This window comes from Anser anser, assembly GCF_964211835.1.
Source record: "Anser anser genome assembly, chromosome: 7".
NCBI classification, from domain to species: Eukaryota; Metazoa; Chordata; class Aves; order Anseriformes; family Anatidae; genus Anser; species Anser anser.
In genome coordinates this window covers 36435068-36459199 of record NC_139727.1, presented here as the reverse complement: position 1 = coordinate 36459199, position 24132 = coordinate 36435068, and the positions used below count along the sequence as shown (strand labels likewise).

General features: G+C 40.6%; 1 protein-coding gene across 20 annotated transcripts in view; it reads left to right on the top strand.

Annotated features, from left to right (window-relative positions):
- The first annotated feature begins 326 nt into the window (after window positions 1-326).
- The window catches only part of LOC310902358 (uncharacterized protein), a 137093-nt gene continuing 113287 nt past the window's right edge, over window positions 327-24132 (top strand). For 13 of the 20 annotated variants that reach the window (XR_014586669.1, XM_083843778.1, XM_083843774.1 and 10 more), the window contains exons 1-2: window positions 3545-3601; window positions 4198-4380. Coding sequence is in view for 13 of the 20 variants with exons in the window: in XM_083843778.1 (XP_083699904.1) it covers window positions 3555-3601; window positions 4198-4380 (230 nt within the window). In the remaining 7 variants the exon portion in view is untranslated. The other 7 variants (XR_014586666.1, XR_014586667.1, XR_014586663.1 and 4 more) reach the window with 6 other exon arrangements.

Genomic DNA, 24132 nt, shown 5'->3' with positions numbered 1-24132 from the left:
TGCACAGCTCCTGGATGAGGCATCCTGCTCTCTGCCAGCAGCAATGCAGTAACTCTGCTGAGGACTCTGCAAGTTTAAATAGGCATCCAAAGTAATTTAGTCATGACTGCATTTTTATTTATTTATTTTATTTTTAATTTTTTTTGATAACCTGGCGTACATGCTGAGATCAGGTGGTGTTAACAAGTAAAACAAGTGATGCCAGTCAACTGTAATTGCAAAACTAAGTGGTTAAGGATATAAAGCAGATTTCCAGCTTGAAGAAGTTGTCCTTGTTTTAACTACTGCCGAACAATTTAATTACTCTAAGGTAATCACGGCTATGAGAATGAGTTGGAGCTAGCATGTTTTAAAGTAGAAGGGGAAAGGTTATCTCCTTGCTCTGAGTCACTACACCCTATCTGTACTATAAATCATTCTTTGGAGGATAAGGTATGTTCTGTATACACATCTTGCTTATTCTTTACCAGCAGTATTATTTTAGTGTCTTCTGTGTAAATGAGAAGGAGATGGTTTGTGAGAAAGGGATTTTAGGTATCTTGACTGCCCTATGTCAAGCAAGACCCCCACACCCATGGCCATGGAGTGGGTATCTCCTCATGAACAGGAATGCATCCAGGGCAAGCAGGACATCCTGCAGCCCTGGATTACCTGCCTGGTCCCATCTCCACGCCAGTGCAAATGATGCTCATGCCAGAATTGTCCCAAGGAGGAAAAGCTCCATAGCAAATACAGACAAATAAATTTTAATGGTTTTCAATTAATTCTGGAGAGTTCTTTCTGTCTGTCTTATTTTCAAGTCACCTTCCAAATTCTGTATTATGAAGATGTGTTCCTGGACAATGTTGTAGACAGCAGGAGTCTCTCATCAGTTTGGCAATGTGAAATGATCACAGATCAAATGTAGATATGAACTAGACATGGCAAATATCTGCCAAAATATTCCATGATTATTTATTTGGATTTTGAATAGAATTCACTTTGGCCTTGTTTCCACTTTTTTGGCACTCACATGCTAAGAGAGCTGAATTCTTACCATCTCTGAACATTTAGAAAAACAACCTTTAAAGACATTGGCTTCATCAGAAGCAATATTTTGCATTTGCCTTGCTTGCATTGCAGGTGCTTGCCCAGCTCCCTGAAAAGAAGAGAGAAAAATGTGAGTGCAGCACTCCTGGCTGATTGCAACAGGTGTTGAAGTGATAATGAGGAAGGGATTAATGTCGATAATTTTGTCTTGTAATAATAACAGAAGATTAATTTTGGAAAAAAATAGGAAAAATATAGAGAAATATAATTGCTCCTTTTGCTGAATATGAACAACTCAGAGAGCAGTTGTGTCAATTTTTAAATCAGGTGCTATCAAAGGGGTGGGAGATGTCAGGCACACGAGCGAAAAAGAGGGCCTTGGCCTCGACAACAGTTTCGCTGCCACTGGAGAAGGTTACTGTAGATAACCTTCGTGTGCTTGGTCTCAAGCCATGTTGAGGGGTGGTCCCCAAGGCTGCCCCAAACACCTGGTGGTATTGGTCTGAGCGGGGCAGAAGAAATGGTCGCAGTGTCTGGAAAATACTGCTGGGGAGATGGGGTGGGGAGCAGCTCTGTGTTTACAAGTCAGTGCCAGATGAAACGGCCTTAGGACAGAGCATTGAGCAGCTCTATGAACAGTTGGTGAAAGAAGGGAAAAAGAGAAATGTCAGAATAGAAATTCCGGCCTGTTTTTAATAATGAGAACATCCAGTCAGGTTGTAATCTGCCCATGGGTTCTCTAAATTCAGGTAAATTAAATCTGTCAAATACTTTATTATCTGAAGCATTCATTTGGGCAATCAGTGAGTTTGTTCTACTCCTAAATAAGCATTCTTTTCAAAGCTAGTTACCTGTCAAATGGCCGAAAGCTGAGATCCCAATTCCAGTCTGGTAAATCTGTGTTCCTTTAGCCAGAATCACCAATTGCCACATTAGGTATATATTTCAGAAGAGAACAATAAAAAAAAAAATATTTTACTACCCATATCCCAAAGCTACAGAACAAGCCCTCACTTGTACTCCGTTGAAATATGTATGCCCATACCATTATTGTATTGATCAGCTATCAGATGTGCAAGGCATGGATTCTTTCCTGAGGTCATATTAAATTAAAGAATCACCAAATGGTTGAGGTTGGAAGGGATCTCTGGAAGCCCAACAATTTAAGTGTCTGAATTATCAAGGTAAATGAGAGCATCAGCAGGTATGAATGAATAAAATAATATAAATGAATAACCAAGAAGGTTGCATCAATACATGCACATTGCATCTGGGAAATGTACTTTACTCAGTACCAGCTATGCCCTCCTACGTTGTGTATCTAAAGCAGGATTAAGTGGCTGTTATGGTTTCTGTCTGTGGCCATATTATTGCAAACTAATTCTGTCCTAAAAATAAAAGCCGTCTTTAATATAGATTGTATATTTGGCATTCAGGATTTTCCTCTGCTGTGAAGATATCAAGTAATAAGCAAATCTTTACTTCATATTTTTGATTATAACCTTGAGCATAATAGATTTCAAGATCTTCTCCAAGCTTTTGCTATTGGAAGACAGCCTAACAGGAGGCCTGTACATTTTGTAATAGTTCAGGGGAGGTGAGATTATTGTTTTTTAGAGACGTTTTTAAACTAGCTTTTAAATGTGCAGGGTTTGAGGAACAGTTCAACACCTACTGATGTTAGATCACATGTAAAGTCTTTCTTGCATCTATGATTCTGTAAGCAAAATTATGTTGATGTCTTTCCTGAAAATGGCTAAATGGGAGAAAAAAAGATCAAAACCAACAAGTGCCAATCTACTGATGTCTTCCAGGTGGTATAATCAGGCCTTGGTGCCAGTCTGACTTAATGCTCTCAGAGGCAATCTGTATATTCAGGGACCATAGTTGCCATGCTGTAGTGTTTGATAATATTCCCCTATATGAGCTTTAAACCATTGTTAAAAGTGATTTTGTGAACTCCTTGTCACACCCTTTATTTCTCCTCATTATTAGATTTTTCTCCCATGTGTACCTATCTTTCACATGCTAAAGCCGTCATTACATCTGTTACTATTAGTCAAATGAGAAACACCAGCTCAGCGTGCTGCTCCAAAGCAACGTGGATACCAAAAGTATTTGCTGAAAGCAGGATGAGGTTGTGTTCAGAATAGATGCTTGTTCCTAGGGTCTTTAATAGGGTCTGTTGTGTAATTAGGAATATTTAGAGGTTGGTGTGTCTTTCATTTTCCTGGGTTGCAGCTGTTTTGCTGATGCTTTTATGTAGGAAACTTGAAATGCCAGAGACCAACAGAGAGGTCTACTTTTACTTCATTTGTTATTCAGAAGAAGCATTTCTCAGCTACTTTCTTAAAAAAATATAAAATAAAGAACAAATGAAAGCTATTTAAAATTTTTGTGAAAAGCCTCTGCAGAGAGCAGCCACCGCTTGGTGGGGATTTTGGTGATCAGGTGGAGCAGGTGCACTGAGTTGTGTGGTTTGGTGATTGCAGAAGGGCTGCAGGTGGGTGGTTGCTGGCTTAGGGATGCCTCCGTGGGGGCACTGCCTTGCTGTGGTGCTGGGACACAGGAGGTAAGGTTTAGTAGTGGCTCTTGAGGAGTGGTGGTAGCTGTCTCAGGCTGAGGTTGTGTGAAGTCTTCAGAAATATAGCCTAGGAGGAGAGCAGGTGAGGCTGCAGCCTAAACCTGCTCAAGGAATGGCCTTTGTTGGGTTGTTTGCCTGAAGGGAAGGTGTGGGGGAATCACTGAGGCATTCCCGGAGCAGGGGACCCTTCTGTTTGGTATCAGTGCTGTTTTGAGCCTGCTTATGGATGTGTGAAGCCACAGCTTGAGAAGTGAGCTAGGGGTTGTTGTGGAAGCTGGGCTGTGGGACAGAGGGGGTGCGTACCTGTGTCCTGCACCCTGAGGAGGACACTGCAGTGTGCATAGGGTCTTTCCACCTGCATGCTGAAGTGATGCTGTTATGAAGGTAATGAAGTAAAGGCCAGCTGAGCGAGGGGCACACGCCACTGGCAGGGCTACCTGGTGCAGCTTGTGGCTGTTGGTCCTCTGCTGGCAGCAAGGGCCTCCATTTCCTGGGGTCACTCCAACCTCTGTGCCATGATTCCCGACCTTTCTCCTTGAGCTGATCAGTCTCTTTTGTTGTTCTTGTTTTCTCCTATTTCACAGTGGAACTTGGCCTTGGCCTTATGGGCTGGAAGATTTGAAGCGTGCTGGCTGTGTGCCAGCAGGGATGAAAGCAGGGCCTCATGTTGGAGGGGTCACCTGGAGGAGGGGGCTCTGGACCCCTGGCTCACATCTGCACTGGGACTGGCTCTGCCTTGTACTGGACCACGTCCACCTGCCTGCGAGGTGAGTGTGCCTGCCGGTCCCGGGGCCCTCATGTGAGCGTGTTGCAAGTCTCTGCATCCTTGAGGTGGTGCTTCAGCTCTTGAGAGCTTGGTCTCTGTTTGCCTAAGCTGCTTTTTCTGCTGGGCTTGCTGGCCTGTGCCGTGATGCTTTTATCTTGCCTTGCTTTGTTGGCACTGAGTAGGTGCTTGGCAGGGGGCTCGTTTGGGGGACTGAGTAGCTCGGCTTCGTGGCGCCTGTTTGGGAAGGACCCTTGAAGTGTTGTGTAGAAGTATTTCTGTAAAGTGTGAGGTATTGCTGAGGCACAGGGCTGGAAAATACTCTGGGACGTGGAAGGTAAAAATCGTAATGTCTGATAACTTTATATATTCATATCGGTGAAGTGATCAAACCCTCTTGTCGCGCCCATCTTTAACAAAAACTTAAGCAAGCTATGTAAATATGTATTTTCTTATGACAGCTATATAAATATAGAACTTCTTTTCTTCTTGTATATCAATAGTACAATGTTTCAAAGCTCCTATCAGTTTATTCTTTTAATTAGTGCTGAAGTAAAACTGAATTTTGTGTTTGATAGTCGCTGAGGGTTGGCCACTGTGGCAGCTGGCTTACTACTGCAATAGCAGTGGCTGTAGTTAGTCACCAAGCTGTTCTGTGAAACTGTGATAGATAGCAAATGATCTTTGGATATAGCTCATCTGATCTGTCTCTGAGGGATGGGGTTATAAATGATATGGCCAGGTAAGCGTCATTGCAGCTAGTCAGAATTTACAAGTAGTCAGGTATCGTTTGGATCTGTTTCTCTCTTAAGTCAGATTTTTATCAATCTCTTTGTAATTTATGGTTGTGTTCTGTTATAAGCTTGCACCTAATGCTGTGACATGGTTTCTAGTAATACATACAAATATGTTTTCACAGGTTAGGGTGCCTAGAGCTCATCCAAAGATGAGCTGTCAAACAATTATAAATTGTAGACTGTATTTAATTTCATGTTTTGCTTTTTCTGTTGTATACATCCTGCCATCTTGATCCTGGCTTTAATGGCTCGTTATATTCCAATTAAATTATTATTGATCCTCACTGGGAGGAGGGAGAGCGGATTCAAACCCTTTGTATTGACTATTCCTGCCGACACAGCATCTAGAGGGAAAGTCAGTGTTCTCTGTGTCAGTGTGACAAACTGCATCACCAGGGCTTTGTACAGCGTAGGGATTTGTCCCTGCTGGGGACAGGAGGTATGGGGACATGGAGGATTGGGGATTCACTGCTAGGGCACATACCTGCGAATGGCTTTCTTGGCTGGGCTCTTACAAAGTGTCTAACTAGCCTGCTGCTGGCTGTGGGAGAGGCAGTGGGGCACTGGGAGCAGGCAAGTCACCCTGTCCTGGGCGGCGCTGCTGCTTTGTCATGGCAAAGGAAGCTTGTCAAAGCCAGGCCGGGGCCACTGCTTTTGGGAAGAGCCAGCCATGCATGTGGGCCATGCTTGAAATGCTCATTCTGCTGCTTCATGTGTCCCCTTTGTAGGTGACAAGGGAGCAGTGCTGCTCTCAGAGCCGTGGTCCTGTGAGGAGCTTCCAGGTCAAAGTAGCGTTCAGCCCTGTATCCTGGGATGGGGGCTTTGCCAGAAATGAGCTCACATAGGGCCTTGAAAGATCTGCTCTGACTACCCCTGTAGCTTGTAGATGATTTTAATTAAGTGTAATAAGTGTTGCTGCACTGAAGAAAGATTAAGGGTGAGCACACTGTGTGAGAGCTGCCCCTGAGCTTCAGGGCTCCTGGAGGGGCAGAACAAAAGCATGTCCTTCGTAGCTGTAGAGGAGCATTTACTGCCCCTTTTCAAGTGCTCCCCCACTTGCTGCAAGGTACTTTCCTCATCAGAAAGCCCAATTCTGTCCTGAAGAAACCAGGTTTTGATCCTGTACTGTGTTACCTTTAGTCGCTGGTTATACCTGAAGCACTCCTTTGTGAAATTCTTGCTAGCCTAAGGAAGACATCCTGTTAAATAGGACCATAAACTCTAACTTCTTATTTTGTGATGGATCTTTTTCACAAATTATTTAAGCGAACACAGAGTTCAGAGAATTAACGATTCCAACTTTATTGTAGCAGCCCCAGTGCACCACAGCCAGTCCATGTAGCTTTGAACTGCGCTGGGAGGAGGCCGTGTACATTCTTTGCTGTGACAAATGGATATGAAAACAAGAACAATAAATTTATGTTCCCTCGAGGACCAGACGTTTCTGCTGCAGGCAGCAAGGCCCATGCAGTCAGTCATTCTGTCCCCTAAGCCTACCCCATAAAGGCTTGTGCACCACACAAGCACGTTAAGCAAGTCTCTCAGCCTCTCATCATATCCCAAGACTTGCGCAAACCTATTAAACACTACAATTCTGGTGAAATGCTCAACTGATAATCAAACAGTCTTATGTGCTCACTTTGCTGTGTAATTTGGTACAGATATTTCAGTATATAGCTAGGGAAGTGAGTGGGAGCGTGTCTGACCTCCTGACCTCACAGCTGTATTTGGGGAATTGTATACTTCAATGATTTCTGTTATGCAAACCTGTGTTTGGTTAATTTTTAAAATAATTATTCTGAGTTTTCACAGGAATGAGTCAGAAACTCAGTGTGTTCCAAGCTGCAAGCTAGCTTTTTCAATAGCACTGAAAGAACATTATTTAAGAACCTTATTTTTGTCAGGGCATAAACGTTATTTACAACCATCTCTCCTCATCAGTGTGACTATGGCTAAATATGTCATTTTTAACTATAACTTTGCTGCCATTCTTTGAGTAATAGCTCATGAAATAGAGCTTCAGTGCATTGTTATATTCTGATGTTGATTCTCAAATGTTTTAAGGATGAGAGTATTGGGTGAATTATTCTGAAATTTTTTTTTTTTTAATGTTGTAGTGAAGCATCAGATCAGCTGTTCCCTTTGCATTTGAGGGGAGTATAGGTACCTCACTCCTGTCAGGGCTCCTTGAGAATCCCATTCTACAGAAATAGACCTGTACAACAGTTGCACCTTCTTCTTGCTTTCAATTTTCTAACTTTATCACTGCGCTAACACAATTGGCAGCGTAGCATCACACATTTCTGCACCAGTCCAAGTGGTGGGCAATGAACAAGAGTGCAGGGAAGGCTTGTACATGTTTGGGGCATGAAAGTAGGAACCTCTGAAAAGGGCTTTGGTTTTAGAAGGTGCCCTGGGACCAAGGCCTCACTCTGTAGTCCAACATCTTGGTCGAGTCCTCTGCCTATTGATCTGCAAAGTAAAGCATGTGCTTTGCCCGGTTACTGGGACAATCACAGGTTATTCTCAGGGCTGGGGGGAAACCAAGAATAAACCAACGACCCTGTTTGTCTCCAATATTGTCATATGCTTGATAAGTTGCTTCATACAGTACCTAGCAAAAAATGAGACTGTACAAATTGAATGGGTATGAAAATCAGCATTACATAGTCAATAAATCATGCAAGGAATTTGGTATCTGTGTACTTAATCTAAATATGTTAGCAGTGGCAAGATACGGGTCATTTTGATTCCATGCCGACTCTTGAAACTGGGACACTGTTCAGAAATTTGAGGTTTCTCCATCCAGCTGTGTACATGTGCCTCGTTATCTAATACTTTAATTGCTAACTAAACAGTGGGTAGTAGAGAATATACTGTTCTATGTCAATATTTAAGCAGGACTTTATTTATGGCTTAAGTTTATTCACCTTGGAAAGAGAATTTTTGCTTCATTTGAAAAATTGGGTAAAGAAAAAGCAGGACTTCAACTTGCTCCTGTGGTCTGTACTTTCTATGAGTAAACAGAAAAATATGCAAGCTATTTGTGACACCCATGTCTTTCAGGTTTGGTTATTCGGAAAGCTCGGGAGATGCTGAGACCTCACAAAGATCTAGGACGTTTCAATTTCTTTTCCTTCCCAATGATGAGGCAAATCAAACTATTGGCTTGTTTCTAATGGATATTTGTCTGAACTCCTAAAATTCTTCTGCAGAAGAGAATTGCAAACGTAATTCTCTCTCCTTTCCTTCTCATCACTCTGTAAAAAGCTGAGAATGTGGACAGAGACTTCTGTAGGCATGCATGGGAAAAAGAATGAAGCTGCCTGGATTTACACACAGAAATCACCGCTGCTGTTTCTCTCTACCCCAGTCTCAGAGGTTCTTCCCAGAAGCAGTTGTCACTTAGTCTAGAACTTGCTGTTTTACATGTCTAAAGGCCTGATTCCTAGTGTGGTAGGAGATGCCATGCTGTTAGCATAACACCTTAAAAAACTTGGCAGCGACAATTGAGGAGGAGGTTTGGAGGTGTTTTTTTATTTTTAATTTTTAACTGAAGCTTCCCATGTGGGAGGAGCAGGAGTGCAGAGCTGTGAAGCCTGCCATGTGCAGAGGCTCATTTGGGATAATTTTGCCTGGAATCTGTTCCTATGTTAAAAAGAGGTATCTCTTTTTAATACCTCATGTTCACCAAGGCATGACAAGACTAACAAAGTAACTCTTGAGGAAGTTACATAGTTTGATCATTCCTTCTTGCTTCCTTAAAGCATCCCTTGAGTTGATCTTGCTCCAAACTTCCCTTTCCACGCTGTGAGTTTAATCCATGTATCTGCTTTTCACCATTTTTGTGTTGCTCTGGGCCGTGGAATAAATAGGCAGCAAAATGAAGCCCCTGTATCAAGGCACAAAAGGGATATTCAGCTTTGTGTCTTAGTCCTATGAAATAAGACAACGGTGCAAACCAAAAGTAGCTTACTTATGGCTGTACTACACATTGCAGGGCCATAGAAACTAGAATCTAGATGGCAGGCTGCTGCTTTTAATACAAATCTCATTATTAATTTAAGACCTGGCTTACAGCCAGGTCTGTGTGTGTATATATATATATATTTAAGCTGAAGAAATGTGCAAAGAGCACATACACCATAACTTAAAGCTACGTGAAGATAATTGAAGAGAGGAAGAAGAGGCAGCAAGCTTTGAACAAAGAACTTTTTCTCTGCAGAGGAGGTGCACACATGCCATGCCTTTAAATTCTCTGCCATATCGGACCAGGCGTGTTACAGAAACTGACTCGAACTTGTCCGTAGATCTCCTGGAGGATACAAGGCCCTGACTATTCCTGCAGAGGGAAATTGGGAAGGTCTGTTACTCAGAAGAGTGTTTGGGGTCTAAATTGCTGTCATGGTGCATGAAAATACAGGGGATGTAGGGTGAGAGTTTGGGCTGTGTAGCAAGCAGACCAAGTTTTCATCCTTTTCCTCAGACAGACAGATCTCAATTTTCTTTCAAGGTGAGTTTTGGAAGTATTTTGGCTAGTTTCATGCTGCGGCAAATCCCAGCCTGGCCTTTGTTTGCAAAATAGATTTTCTTTCATATCCTGTCTCTAATCCAGATTTTTCAGTAGCTCAGAGCAATTCTTACTGACACAAGAAATACCAAAACAATCTCAGAACACTAGATTTAAATATTTAATTGCTTTATAATCACTTCAATTCTTATGTGTGTTCCCAGAAGGAGTACTTATTGAAAGGGTACTATTTATTTTGCCAGGACATTACATTATGGCATGATAAGGATCTAAAGTGCTCAGTGCAGTAGTTAATGTTATCTCCTCTGAGGATAAAAATGAATTCTGCAGTTCAGCATTGCTCAACATGAATATATAAAACATCTTGTCCATCCTCCCTATCTCTAATATTTAGCCCGGTGTTACACCAGCCGAAGTCTTAGATCCTTTTTATTATACTTAAAGATCTAAAACACAGTTTTTATAGTGTTTTTTCAAGGTTTTTGTGAGAATGAGCTGTAGAAGATGTTTCTTCTAATAAATCCTGAGGTTCTCATATGATCACTGTAAACACTGATGCTTTTGGGGAAACAAATAAACATTGATTGGAATTAGGAGTATGGGAGGTCAACTAGAAGGATGAAATTAGAAGAGATTTTCAGATGTGAAAGAAGAAAGTTTGTCATGTCATTAGAAAGCTCAAAACCTAACCAAATCAAAGCACTCTTTTACGTAGCTGCATTTTCTTCAGGGTTTTCTGCTGAAAATTATAGATCCAACATCCAGTATCCTGGCGGTGATTCTGACCTTTGTAAGAGAATTGATGTGTGGTGGCAAGAAAGGTTCTTCCTAGATTGCATGTGATAAATGTTTGGACTCAATGCAGTTTTGGTGGAGTTAGGAAAAACTGGTTTGCTTCTAATGCTAGTGCTTTCCTTCGCATGTTCTCTGTGATATCTTGCCTCTCAAAATCAGTATTTTACTCTGTCTAGTAGACATTTGAAACATAAGTTTTAAGAAATGTTTTTCCTTCTAATACAGTTAAATTCATGACATTTTAAATTTCCTATGCCATTAATTTTAAATGGGATTTTTTGGGTCTTTCCCAGCTTTGCTTATTGGCAGGCTGCAAAAAAACGCACATTACACCATGCCAGTTGTTCTCAATCTTTCTTGTGACAATATTACCCCCGTAATATGCCCAAAACAGTGTCTTTGTGGATTATCCGATGTATAATTACCTGAATTACAAGATGTATTTTGAGCATTCAAAGTTATGTAACCAAATTATTAAGCTACTTTTTTTGTCCTCCATTTTGTCCCTCGTGGTTTCCATTTGTGAACTGTTTAAAAAATAAACTGCAATGGAAAGGTAGAAGATTTTTCCTTTTCCAAATAACAGATCTGAATGTAGTCTTCATAGGTGGAGAATTCTCTTTTCCAAATCACTGCTCTTTATCTTCCCCTTGTGTTACAAGCTGTTCTAAGGTAGTGTATTTCAGATAATGGAATTTAAAACAAATGGTTTAACTTGCAGAGTCTATCACTTAAAACTAAAATCATGCCAAACTTTGTGTTCCTTTGAGACCTTAATCAGCCACCTTTGCATTTAATAGCTATTTTGGCAGACTAGAGAAAGGAAATGGAGATTTTAAAGAATTTATATCAATGTGAACAGAAAAGAATTTGAGACAAAGAAAAGGGCTCTTTCTAACTCAAAGATGCTCTGCTTGCCAACTGTCAGAACCTTTTTGCAAACATCAGAGTTTTTTGGTGTGGCCTTTCTTTTTTTAAAAAGGCTCACAAGGCTTCCTTTATAATGACTATGCAATATAAGTGAATGATGTGCTTTGATTTTAGAGCATGTCTTGTCTAACCCATCTCATCTACCTACTGATCCATTTCAATGGACCAGTTTCTTGGAAGGCTTTCTGGAGCTCTGGTCTGCATTGAAAAGTAATAAACCTGGTGTCTCACTTACCCAAGTAAATGTACCTGTATATTCCTATTCTAGGCTGTATTTCATACAGTAGACACGTGCTACAATATCACTGATTTTCACCTCACTGCTTAGTATCATAAGCATGGCCTTGGCTAAATGCATCATTATCAGAAAGGTCTGTCCCCTGCCAATTCATCCAGTGAAAAGCAATGGTACAGGTGTTAACCAAAAAAGTGTTTGTCATTAATATCCACTATACTTTAAACTTATTTAAGTGTTGGAAACTTCAGAAGCCACTATTCCAGTTGCTTATAATGTGCTCTTTGTTTTCTGCTTGGCTTATCTTTAAGCACAATACAATCTTAAGGAAGCACGCCCACTCCCTAATGTTTTCCTTGGGAGCCAGAAATGTGTGCTGCAGAGTATTTGTCCAGTCGCAAGTAAAAGTGAAGAGTATATTATGAAAGCAGGAGGTGTGGGGGGATGGAGTGGTGGGTTGCAGGACATTATATTCAACCTTAAAGGTTGTAGATCCAGGCTAAAACCAGATTCTGATTCAGAAGTGTGCAGCTGAAGTCAAAAAGCTCGACTAACAAATGCAAAAATCTTGAACTTGCCTTGTTTGATGGATGGCTTTCTAAGGCTGGTACACCTTGTATTATGAGTACAGCCAGTCTTTTGAAAGTTCACTAAAGTGAAACTAACCATTGTTCGCATACTTTTGTAATGAGAGTGTCTTGTTTACTTTAATAGTTTCCCTTCCAAATAGGCATGCTATTTTTTCCCCCACCCTGCAATGATTCTTCTTCCTTTATGCATTTCTAAAAAGGACATTATCTCTGTTTCCTTGAATATTTAATTCTTTGAGATTTTTTTTTTTTCGAGAAGTAATAAGACTTGAAAGTCCTAGATTTTATTTTAGCTAATGCTAACTCTTTTACAGAAGACTTAATTTCATATACAGCTGGGTTGGGAGACCAGTAGATAGTGCAGATCTAGCACGTGTATGTATATATACAGTGTGTGTGAGAGGGAATAAAAAGGTAAGAGCAAAGTATAGTGTCTGAGCATCCTGACCTTGTAGGTGTGAGACAATCTCTTCAGTCACTCCTGCATACGGGCAAACGTGGGGTACCACAGCCAAAAGTCTGCTTTGAATGCAGATATAAACTGACATGCATATGACCATGCAACCTCTAATAGCTCATCTGTAAGAGAAAAACAGCCTATTACTATCTTAATTACTGGAGTTACTCTTATTTTTTCCCAATGTGCATCATCTCCGCTCTGGACGCCTCACTGCTGTTCAAAACCATTTAGGTTTATCCAAACCTGTAGTTTGTGAACAATTGCTGATGTCCCATTCTATCTTGAGTGAAGCAAGTTTGAGATGAGGTTGTAAATAAGTATTACTGTTCCACTGGTATTTTTTGACTGAAAATGCCCCATTGTTTCTAAAGCAGTAGCATAGAAGTCTGAAACAGAAATTGTTAATATCAACAGCAAAAACTCAGAGGTAGTCAAGCGTTTGTCACAATGAATAGAAAAATAAACAAGTTGTTCCCCCAAGACCTCAGAGATACTTAGACCTGAATAAAATCTTCATTGACTATATTAATCAATTTAACTTTTCTTTTGTAGGAATGCTATTGATGAGGTTGTATCTTCCCTTTTCCAGAAAGACATCTGTACATAAAGTGCTATTTAAAAAGGAATTAAAAAAAATCTAGATTAGAGATTAACCATTAAAAACATTTTTCTTTAATCCAAATTTTTCACTGGCTTAATATATATATATATTTCTAGCTTAAAAATCTTACATGAATTAAAAAGTGTGACTTTGTATTCCTAGTATCTCATACCTCTTTACCCTTTCTGGAGAAGGGAAAGTAATAACAGGAGAGAGAGAGAAAGAAGAAAACCTGAAACCAGAAAATGGGAAAAATAACATTTCTCAGTTTTAAGAAGCCAAGCTGAAATATTTTGAGCTGAAACTGAAGCATTTTATTAAGTGAAAAATGAAGGGGAAAATTCTCAAAGCAGTTCTGTAGGCGTTTGCCAACTTCTTCCTTTGCAGCCCTGTCTGCTATGGGTATAGCAATACTTTTTCTTTTTTTTTCTCTCCTAATACAGGAAAATATTTTGCAAAACATGGAACTTTCATTCAACCATCTCATTTTGAGTGTGCTCCTGCTGCATCTCTTCTGGGGTTCGGGGGGTGGTGGCGGTGGTGGAGGAGTATTCCACTATTAGTAATATGTGGTGTGATGAGTCTTTGCATCTTAGCTTTTTGTTGATACATACTTTGGTCATACAACTTCAGAAGAATATGATGCTGTAAAATATTACTCATAACTCTCACACGTTAATACGTGACAAAATGTGGCCTGGAAATCTTACAGAGAAGAAGACTGCAGGATGCCCTTGTCTGTGCAATATCACATATGCCCTGTGTTAGGGCAACCACTGCTCTTGTGCAGGGCTTCCAGGAAGTTGGATGGACTAGAGTCCAGAAAATCTTAGTTTAAAAAAAAAAAAAAAGGTTGGAAGTAGTAATTTTATTTTTCTGCATTTAAAAAAATTCATTGGTTGGTAGATATTGCCTCCTGCATTTGTACTTTGATCATCACAGCTACAGCTTTTATATTAATTTATCAGGGTTTCTTTTGTATAACAATGTAGGAAGGGATTTTTTTCTTTCTAAGTCTGTTATTGCTAAATCTTATTTTGACAACTGGCTTAAAAAAAAGATATTGATTTAGGAAACCAAAGTAGAAATGATGTGCCTACTAGATGGTGTTAAATATCGATCTAGTGCCTTTACTCAGTTCTTTGTGGAGCATCCCTGGTTGGCTTTTGTTGGTCTCTGTTAAAGTGTGCTCTCTATAAAAGCTCGCCTGTGTGACAGAAGGGTCTGCAACTGCTGGTTTGCATGTAGACTGCAGACTTCCCTTTGAATGGATATTAATGTTCCCTTGTGACATTTTGATTCTCACTGTTCATGCCTGTTTCCATAAAAGCGATGGTTGCATTACCTTTGTCTTCTACTCAGGTCAACAAAGAAATATTTTCTACCTGTATTATCTTCATTGGCTAAATGAATGTTAAGGTAAGAGAGAACCTCATAATATTTCCATAATTAAATCTCTGACCACTGAAAGCAGTGCACTTGTGTGCTTGAAGTCAGATATCTTGTGAAGTACCACAGTGCATCATGGCCTAGTTTTGGCTTCATACTCTAGGTTGTTTCACAAGCAGAAACTAGCTGCCCTGAAGTTTAGAAACAGCTTTGAGCATCAGCTACGTGCTTTGTTAGAACAGCATCCATCATGACGACGTCAGGGATGCAGTGGGGTGGTTTGTCTTATCTTCTCTCTCAGCAGTCATGTGTTTTCATACCTAGACGATTGGCTCATTAAAACAAGTGTTATTGCTGAGCACAAAAAGACAGACACTGGTGTTTTTTTTTCAGACTTGAATTTATAGCTCTGTGTTGTAATCGGGCATCACAAATTCTTTCACAAGCACTATAAAACAAGTTTTCTCATGAGAAGGAAAAAAAAAAAGTAAAAAGGCAAGTATGCTGTTGTCCATTAAACAATTGTGAATTTCTAGTTTAATGCAAGCTGAAGGGGGAAAGGGGACCTAGCAGTAAATCATCTGTGCAGCTCTCAGCCATAAAGTTTCTTGAGCAGTCAAAACTGCCAGGACTTGTTTGGATGACTTATTCTTAAGCAGGGGGGATGGAAGAGAGTTTATAATGCAGCTGCAAACTTCTGCTGCCTGTGCCGTCATAGTTGTCTACATTATGTGATAATGTGCTACAGAAACCTCCTTCCATTTCAGAGGTGACATTTCCTTCTCTGACCTTGTCTTGAGATGGTTTCAACAAGCACACAGAACGGAAAGCTGTAATTGTCCCAGCACTGGTGCGTGTTGGTTGGGTCTTTACAGAGAAGGGGGGATTTGATAAGTGGCAGCAAAGCCTGGTCTGGCATGGCTGGGTGTTGGGGAGAGAGACCCGTGGGTCTGCCTGGGGGTTGGATCAGGCCCTTAAATACTCTGACTACAGGAGAGGTGGTGTGGGCTGGTGCCTGACCAAGGGATTGAACCTGATGGTGCCTGACCAAGGGATCACTTGGTGCTGAGGCTGGTAAGGAGAAGGGTGCCGGTCAGCTTGGTAGCCCTTGGGTAACCTACCTGCTGCTCTGAAAAGGCTGCCAGCCTTTTCCACTAAATCATTAAATCCCTCAGGCTAATGCTAACACTTTCCTGCTTATCTCATTAAAAAAAAAATTGATCAAAGAACTTCGTCGCTGCAAATTATTGCAAAAATATTTTTGACCGTAAGCTGCGTGCTGTAGTTGAAAGGTTTATTTTCAGTAGGAGGCAATACTTCAACAGCACCGCGATGTATCTGATACCAGAGGAGGCCCTGGGGAGCAGATCACGGTTATGTCTGCAGGCACTGGTGCAGCGTGTACCTATGCAGATGGCCACTGCCTGGTTGAGCTCCGCAAGTGCTGAAGTAATGCAAGAAAAATATTGTGGAGCTGCAAAACTTGCTCAGACTTACATGGGACACCTGAAGTGTAACTGCCTGTCTGTCGTAAATCTGAATTCGGACAAAGGCTCTTCCCTCTGTAAGAAAACACATTTTTCTCTAGAGGAGTAGCACAGAGCACCAACATAAGAGCACATGATCGCCACCTTTCCCCAGCAGCAGGCATGAAGATACATTACTGAACTTAGAATGGCTTTCCAGTGAACAGATATTACAAGTAAATGTTTTCCCAGCATGTATTGTTTGTTAGCATAGTCAACTGGCACGTTAGGGGAAGCTAAATATATTTTAAATGTGTGTTTTGGATGAGCAACTTGTAAATTTGACTGTTAAGTTGAGGTTGGGGGAGAGGGGGGATTGGAGGAAACAAGGCCTTAATCAGGCTGTGTTCCTCTTCTGATTCTTTTCTGCTCACTTTCCTGTGTGTAGTTATAAGAAGGGCATACAGTACCCTGAGACCTCTGACTAACACTTAAGAGATGAATATCTTCTAAATTAAATAGAATTCAGCCTGACCTGTCTCTGTCTTAAATTTCTTAACAGTATGAAATCTACCCTTTAAATAATCTTAGACCTGTGGTTTTCCCTTCTCCCCTTAATCTAAGGTATGATTAGAGCTTAATGGACCATGAAAAGTCCCCCCTCCCTTTCTTTAATAATTGCCAGAGATTATGGCAATAAGAAGAGCCAGAGATTGCTCGTCTAGAAATGATCTTCAATTTTCTGTTGTCTCTTGAAACAAACCCCCAAATAATGGGATGAATAGTTGGTTTTTATGTTCATATATACTACTTTTTTTAGAACCACCTTCTTTGGAGAATAATTATATTTTTTATATATATATATAAAAAACTTCATTTATGTCAAAACAATGGGCTTCTTTATGCTGAGCAGTACTGATAACACGGTGTCCATTACACAGATACACTGGGGTATCAGGTGCCAAGAAGCATTTTCATGAAGGAGGACATCTGAGTCCAGGACACTTTGCACCTGAGGAGGTGCAACGAGAGCAAGAGATAGCATTCTGTGCAGCAAAACGTAGTGAATACAAAAGAGCTCAGAAGTGCTCAAAATATCAGCCAATGTGAGTCAGAGCTGGTTATCTGCCTTGTGTTACGTGCTGAGATCCAGGAATAAAAGTATCTAGGACACAGGGCTTTGAGAAAATGAACCCAACAGAGCAATGCCCCAAACTCTGATTTCAGAAACATTTCCTATGTTGAAATGAAGACTTGTGAGTCAGACTTTAGATTTTAAAACACAGGAAAACAAACACACCTGCATCAGTTGTGTCTGTGCATCTGCTTACTGAGCGTAGTCAAAATATTTGCTAAGGAGCTACTTTCTAAATCACATAGCCTCCCTCAATACTTTTCTGACACAACTCAGACTAAAAAATGAGAGGTGCGAAGCTTTTGGAGGTGGTAGATGATCTTGCATGTCAATATGGTCATTACCTTTGCTAATGATGTTGAATCCTTGTGATATGCTAATCATAAAGCATAAGTGCCCACATTGATCTACCTAATTAAATTCCTTAGAAATAAATTAGTGTGAAGCTGGTTTCCTTGAAGCTGGTTTACCCCATGCTGGTATCAGATCCTAACACAAACTGTCCAAATTTCAGATACCCTCACATTTCTAGTATAGCTGAAACTCACTTCTGTTCAATTAGCAGTAATGTTACGGTAAAGTTGGAGGTTCCAGCTGTGGTTGGGGCTGCACCATGCTTGGCAGCACGCAGGAAAGTTTAGCAAGCCCAGTGATACAGGGTGCCCGTGTCAGATCTGGGAAGAGCAGTAATGATCTCCTGAGTTCCTGTCTAGTTACTTAATCGGAAGACAATCCTTTTCAATATGTTGTTTATTATTTTGATTAATGCTTGAATGGTAATGTACAATAGCTCTTCACCTGGATTATGTCACTTTCAGCTATGCAAATTTTCCAGTAATTAGAACACCAAGGGCTGGATACCATCTGTTTTCCACAGTTCCTATCACCCTAATATGGCAGGGTAGATATAAAAAAAAAGGGGGGGGGGGGGATTTAATGGGATTTTATAAAACTTGTATTTTTCATACTCATCTTGCTATTAACACATTCAAGTTATTGCTTTGATTTTTTGTTTTATTTGAATCTCTTTCAAAATATAGCTATCCTTTTCTGTCTGCTGTGTGCCAAATCCTGAAAGGTGACTTAACCAGTTGAGAGTCCTTCTCCAGAATTAAGCCTCGGTATATGACTCAACAGATAAATATTCAAAAACAAAGCAATTTCTCAGTGTGTTTTCACTAGGTTAGTTAAGTGGGGTGATGAGGCCAGTGAAGTTTTGATTTCAGAAGATCAAAGTGGAATGTGTAGCTAGCCTGTGCAATGTGAAGGTGGTGCTGAAAAATTGCTTAGACAGACTCCACAACATATCTACAGTTTACTCAAATATATTTGGAAATCAGAACAATTTGGATTCTTCAGAACTGAAACCTTTTTCTAAAATGTTCTCTATTTTTAGTTTTACAGACTAATGCTATTCTTGAATGTCCTAGTGCTACATGGTTTAAGTCCATGGAACAATTACATTGGTAGGTGAAAATTGCACGGAAAAATGAAGCAATTTAAAATGTATCATTTGATATGAAAGGAAAAATAAATATATATATATTATCCATATCTTCTGAAAGGACAACTAGAGAAGCAACCTAAGAAGATTAAAGGAATCTAAAAGTCAAGGAATTAATGGTTGCAGTAGATTGCAAGGTGAAATAATGATTAATAGATGAGATGCACAATCAGTGAGAGAAGTGTGATGCAAAGCCATTAACAATAAATAAGGCCTCTTCACTCTCTGGTTTCATTCTTTCATTCCTGTAGACCCTCACTTGAATGTCTCTCCCTTATTGCCCACTGATTCTTCCCTCTTCTAAATGCTCTCTCCATAATCACCGTTGTTTCATTTTCACCTCTTAGGTGTAAATGTTTACAGACTATCGTACAGATCTCTGATGGTTGGTGGTATTTGGAATGACAGGCTATGGAGGTGTGACTCTGTTATTGATTGCACCACAGTAGATAGTTCAGAAGCAGCAGAAGTTCCTGGTGATTTCTACTACTTTAGAGTATTCCTTTAGAGGTGAAAACTAAAAGCTCAAGGTGAGAGTATGGAGGTGATATCCAAGCATGAGCCTTTTCAGATCAGATTCAGGGGAAAAAAGAAAAGGGGTGCACGCAAGTCTGAAAATCTTCACTACAGCAAACAGGGCTGTGAGATGTCTATGGTGGCTTCTGTTTTTTTTTTTTTTTTTACCATAAGGTGAAAAACTGTGTGATATCCTTTCAGTTTGTGATAAAAGCATACAGCAACCCATTGGCTGGATGTTTACATGTGTGTATTTATGTATAGATATTGACATTTCAGCTTGTATGATAAAGAAAAATGCTTGGTTCTTTTTATTGCTGGCTGCAGATATTTGAGGTATTTGAAGTATTCTTTGCACTGCTTTTTTTAAAGTAATGCTGAAATTGTTTACACATAATTTACTGATAAGGCTAAGGATCTTATTTTCACTGCTTGCTGAAAAAATGTGAATGTTAGACCTAGTTATGTTATCTGGTAAGAAATTAAAAACAAAAAGAAAATCTACTTCTATCCTCCCCAGTCACACAGGGGAAATGGGCTGAGGATACTGTGATGTATTTTGCCAGCCTGTGGACAGAATTGTGTGGTTGAGTGCTGTATCCATACTGCACATCCTTGATGCTGAGTGCATGCTGTGGCTGCAATCACTTTTTTTTATTTGTAGAAAAAGCTGACATAATGACATCAACTTAAGAAGAGATTTAATGTTGGCAATACTGACCTACACAAAAAGCCCCTGTGCAAGTAGCTTTGTTCTCTAAGTGGGCTATAGCTGAAGTAGAATAAATCGTGCAAGCTGCCTGCTATATGGAGTAAAGCAGGAGTATTTAATGAGGATCTGCACCTGGATGCCCAGTGCTATCTGTCCAGAGAGGAGAGCAGAGCTGCAGCAGGCGTGTTTGACATGCTCAGCCTGGATTGCTTTGCTCCTTTAAGAATAAAGTCTAATTCTGAAGGAATCATAGCTGGGGTGCGTAGTAGAAAGGTTGGAAAAGCTTCGCTGTCGTCATTTTTGTTCTTATGCCCGAAGACTGTACCAAATAAATCAGGCTTTTTTGTCTGTTGCACTCTTAACTTTCTGGATCGAGACTGCATTCAGCTCAGGTTGCAGACAGAAATGCTCTCAATGGGGTTGCTGAGAATCGTAAGCATGATTTGTATTTGGGATGGAACCATTTCAGATTAACCCACTTGGATATCGTGGGACTCCACTAGCTGCTAATTACTGTGATTCATGTTTACAGATTCTAGGTTCTTGATTGTGTATTTTGATTTCGTGAACCTTCATTACTCCTTGAGCCATCTCGATGACCTCAGCAGGCTTACTCAGGAGGCAAGGCAATCATTTTTAAGGGCGAATGTTTCACAGACTGCTCTAGAGAGCAGAATTTCAGCCACTTCTTGTTTAAGTAACCTGGACTTTGGGACTTGAAACTGTCAGTTGTTTGATATTCATCATGGCAGTGACTTCATGAACGTAGAAATAACTTCTGTCATGCATCAGTGATTAATAAACATGGCACGACACAAATTAGGAGCACTGCTCCTCATGTGGTGCTTCATTTTGCAAAATAGCTATGGGGGAAGAGTAGCTCTTCTTTGGGAAGAGTGACACACTTTTTGTGCTTCTGAATTTTATTTAGTGCTAGTTGCTTTCCCAAAGTATATTTAAGGAGGGAAAAAAAAAAGACTAATGCTGACTAAGAGCTAGCTAACACCTGGTATGCAGTGGCCTGTAACTTTCTGTATGGGTCCTTCTGCTGGTCACACTGGCGACCTCCAGGTACTAGTGGACGTGTAAATAATGCAGTGATACCATGCTAGGCTGAGGAGTCCTTGTACCTTCTGTGGGTGCCTTATATATGCTGCCTGGGCACAGCGCCTTGCTGACAGACTGCTGCCCTGATGATGGGAAGAGGTCACGCGCATTTCTACCTCATAATTCGCCCGATGAGAGATTACAGAGGCCGAAAGAAGCAATTGCTTCGTTCCTACTTTTCCCAGCGTGTTCTCTCTTCGAGGCCGACTTCCTAAACAATCTCACTGCTTTTAATGAGAAAAGCCCAGAGTGTTTATTGTAACCTGCTTTGAACCGTGAGCAGGCAGAGCACGGGGGCCACCGACCAGCCCCGTCCCGTGCCCAGAGCAGAGCTCCCTGCTGACGTGGGCCGAGGTGCAGGAGCAGGGCAGCGAGAGAGCGGCGCTAAAGAAAACACTGCAAACGAAACGTTAGCGTGGGGTGGTGAAAGAGCTCAATTTTATTTTGTTTTCACACATTAGGTTTTGCTTAGAGCAGACAAGTACCAGGGAGAGCGTTCTGAAAAGAGGCTTTGTATAGGAGCTGGGGCTCTATCCATCAGATTTGTCATTTCAGGAATGCAGCCAGATGTATTGACTTACTAGCAATTGCATTGGTGCCATCTGGCCTGCTGGAGGCTGTATTAAAGATGGAAAAAACTGAGCAGAAAGAAATGAAATTTGTTCATCATGCCATTACCCTAGCTGCTTATTTAAAGAGGGAAAAAATGTAACTTCTTGGCAGGGGGCATGCTGTTTGAAAATAAAATATAAGGTTTTAAGGACCACAAGCTTCAAAACCAAGTGCTGATATTTATACATTGACTTGAAAGCTGGGCAACTCTGTTGTTGTTTTGTGTATTTGTAATGGAAAAATGCTTTCAAAACCTACTGTTCCAAGTCAGAGAACAAAAACCACCCCAGAACCCCTGCCTGGTCCACTGCAGTGGTTTTGCTTCATTCTCAACTCTCCCCAGTAGTAGTTCAGCTGGCTGGATGATAGTCTCCTCTCAGGAGCTGAGGTTTGTGTGTGCTGAGCTTTCTATTGCTGGCCTCTGAATGTCTTTATAACTTTTGGATCTTTTCTTTTCAAACTTATCTATAGTGCTAAGCAGAACTGCTGTTCCTGTTCACCAACAAAAACACATCCCTTATTTTAATACTGGCACTCTGAAATGTATTTGTTTTAATGAACAAATGCAAAAGTCTCAAGTATTTCCATACACTTCATTTAGCAAGATATTTTTCTTAATATTAGTTTGATTAGAGCCAGTGTTAATATTTACTAGCATATTCTTATTAGAAATAAGAATAAAAGCTTTTTCAGTCTAGCAGTGCACTGTGGTCATATAGTAATCCCCAGCCTTATGGAGGCTCCTGTAAGAGCCTATAGAGCAACTCCAAAGCATTTTCAGCATTTGTTGAAGGTCAGAAGAAAAATTTTATTACTGAGAAGTAAAAACAAGTTAGTGCTAAATTAGGATATTATATAAAGTTCTTCAGTGCTCTTTCATGGTACTTTACTGTCACAATAAAAGTTGTTTACAATTGCTGACAAAATAATGGGACAAAGGAAGTCTTTTTTTTTTCCCTTCAGTTCTGCTCTGTTCTTTTCACTTCTTTTGTTTTTGTCATTTAAGATAGAAAACTCCTGAGGGCAGGGAAGTGGAATTTAGTAAAAAGACGATCTACTTGTGGGTGAAATCAGTGTTTTAGCATTCCCAAACACATGCATTAGAAGAATACACGATAGTTTTAGGTTTCTTACAACCATGAAACCTCCATTCTAGCACTGCCAGGGTCTTCACTGTGGTTTTTAAAATTTTTCCAACAAGATGAGAAATGCTGGCACCAATATTGGAAAAGTCAACAGTGACCAAATATGCCTAAAAGAAGATGTAATGTTCTTACTCATAGCAAGTCATTGAGCTGGGTGAAAAAAGACCCTGTTCAAACAGTCTCCTGTTCATTAAAGGACAGGAGAAAGAATCCTGTTCACTACAGAGCAAGCTGGTTGTGCCTTCTCAGGAAATGGCGCAGCAGCACCTGAGCTGGCACCGCACTGCGCTAACACATCCACTGAGCCCATTCAGAGCTGCACCTGACTGGGGCACTCCTGTGAGATATTGCTAGCGCCTGAATCACCTCACGTGATATGCGTGCCTTCACCTTCTGCGCTTGGGAGTGTGCTTACGTGTGACAGCGTATCTCCCTGTATCAGGATGGAAAGACACTGCCTTGGCTCTTAAAGCTGCTTTTGGGTTGCTCTGAGCAGCTGCTGCTTCAAAACACCTGCTGTGTCAGTGCATTGGGTCTACCGAAGAGACCCACTGGGCGTTTGTGTTGCTACTCAGGTTTTGGTTGTTTGCAATATTCTGGAAATACCTTTTATTTAAAGATATTTAATTTAAATGTATCTCCAGTAGCAGTGTCTGGATTATCCCTTCAATGGATTAATTAGAGGACTTAATCTCTGTGGCTTTTGTTTTGTAAATTCAGAATGTTGGCATTATTATTGTTAGCAGTAATCTTATGGTTATAAACAGGGAAATGGGAGGGCTAGAGTTTATTATGCTTAGGACAAAATGCTCTCCTGGACGGGAACCCCACACTGAGCACAACAGTAAGGGTACAAAGTATTCCAGGAAGAGATAAATATTGCCATTTCTCTGCAGGGAACCTCTGCCCATGCAGAAGTTGCCACCAGATATTGGCAGCCCTGCCAGGATCAGAAACTCTTCCAAAATCCTGTGAATAAATTTTGAGGGAAAGAAGGCGAACCAGAGGTTTGAATGTTTAAAGAAAGAATGAAAGTGACAGGAACTCTTGTCAGGTTTACATTACAGAAGGGCTGTAAAATCAGTTTGAGGAAAAATAATTTTCCTCCCCACATCTCTCACTCTTACCCTGGTGACCGAGGAAGTAGTCCAGCTTGTCTGAAATTGGGAAGATCTTCAGAAGAATGCCTTCCTATTTCATCTGTGAGAGTGCGCAACTATTTTGTGCATGC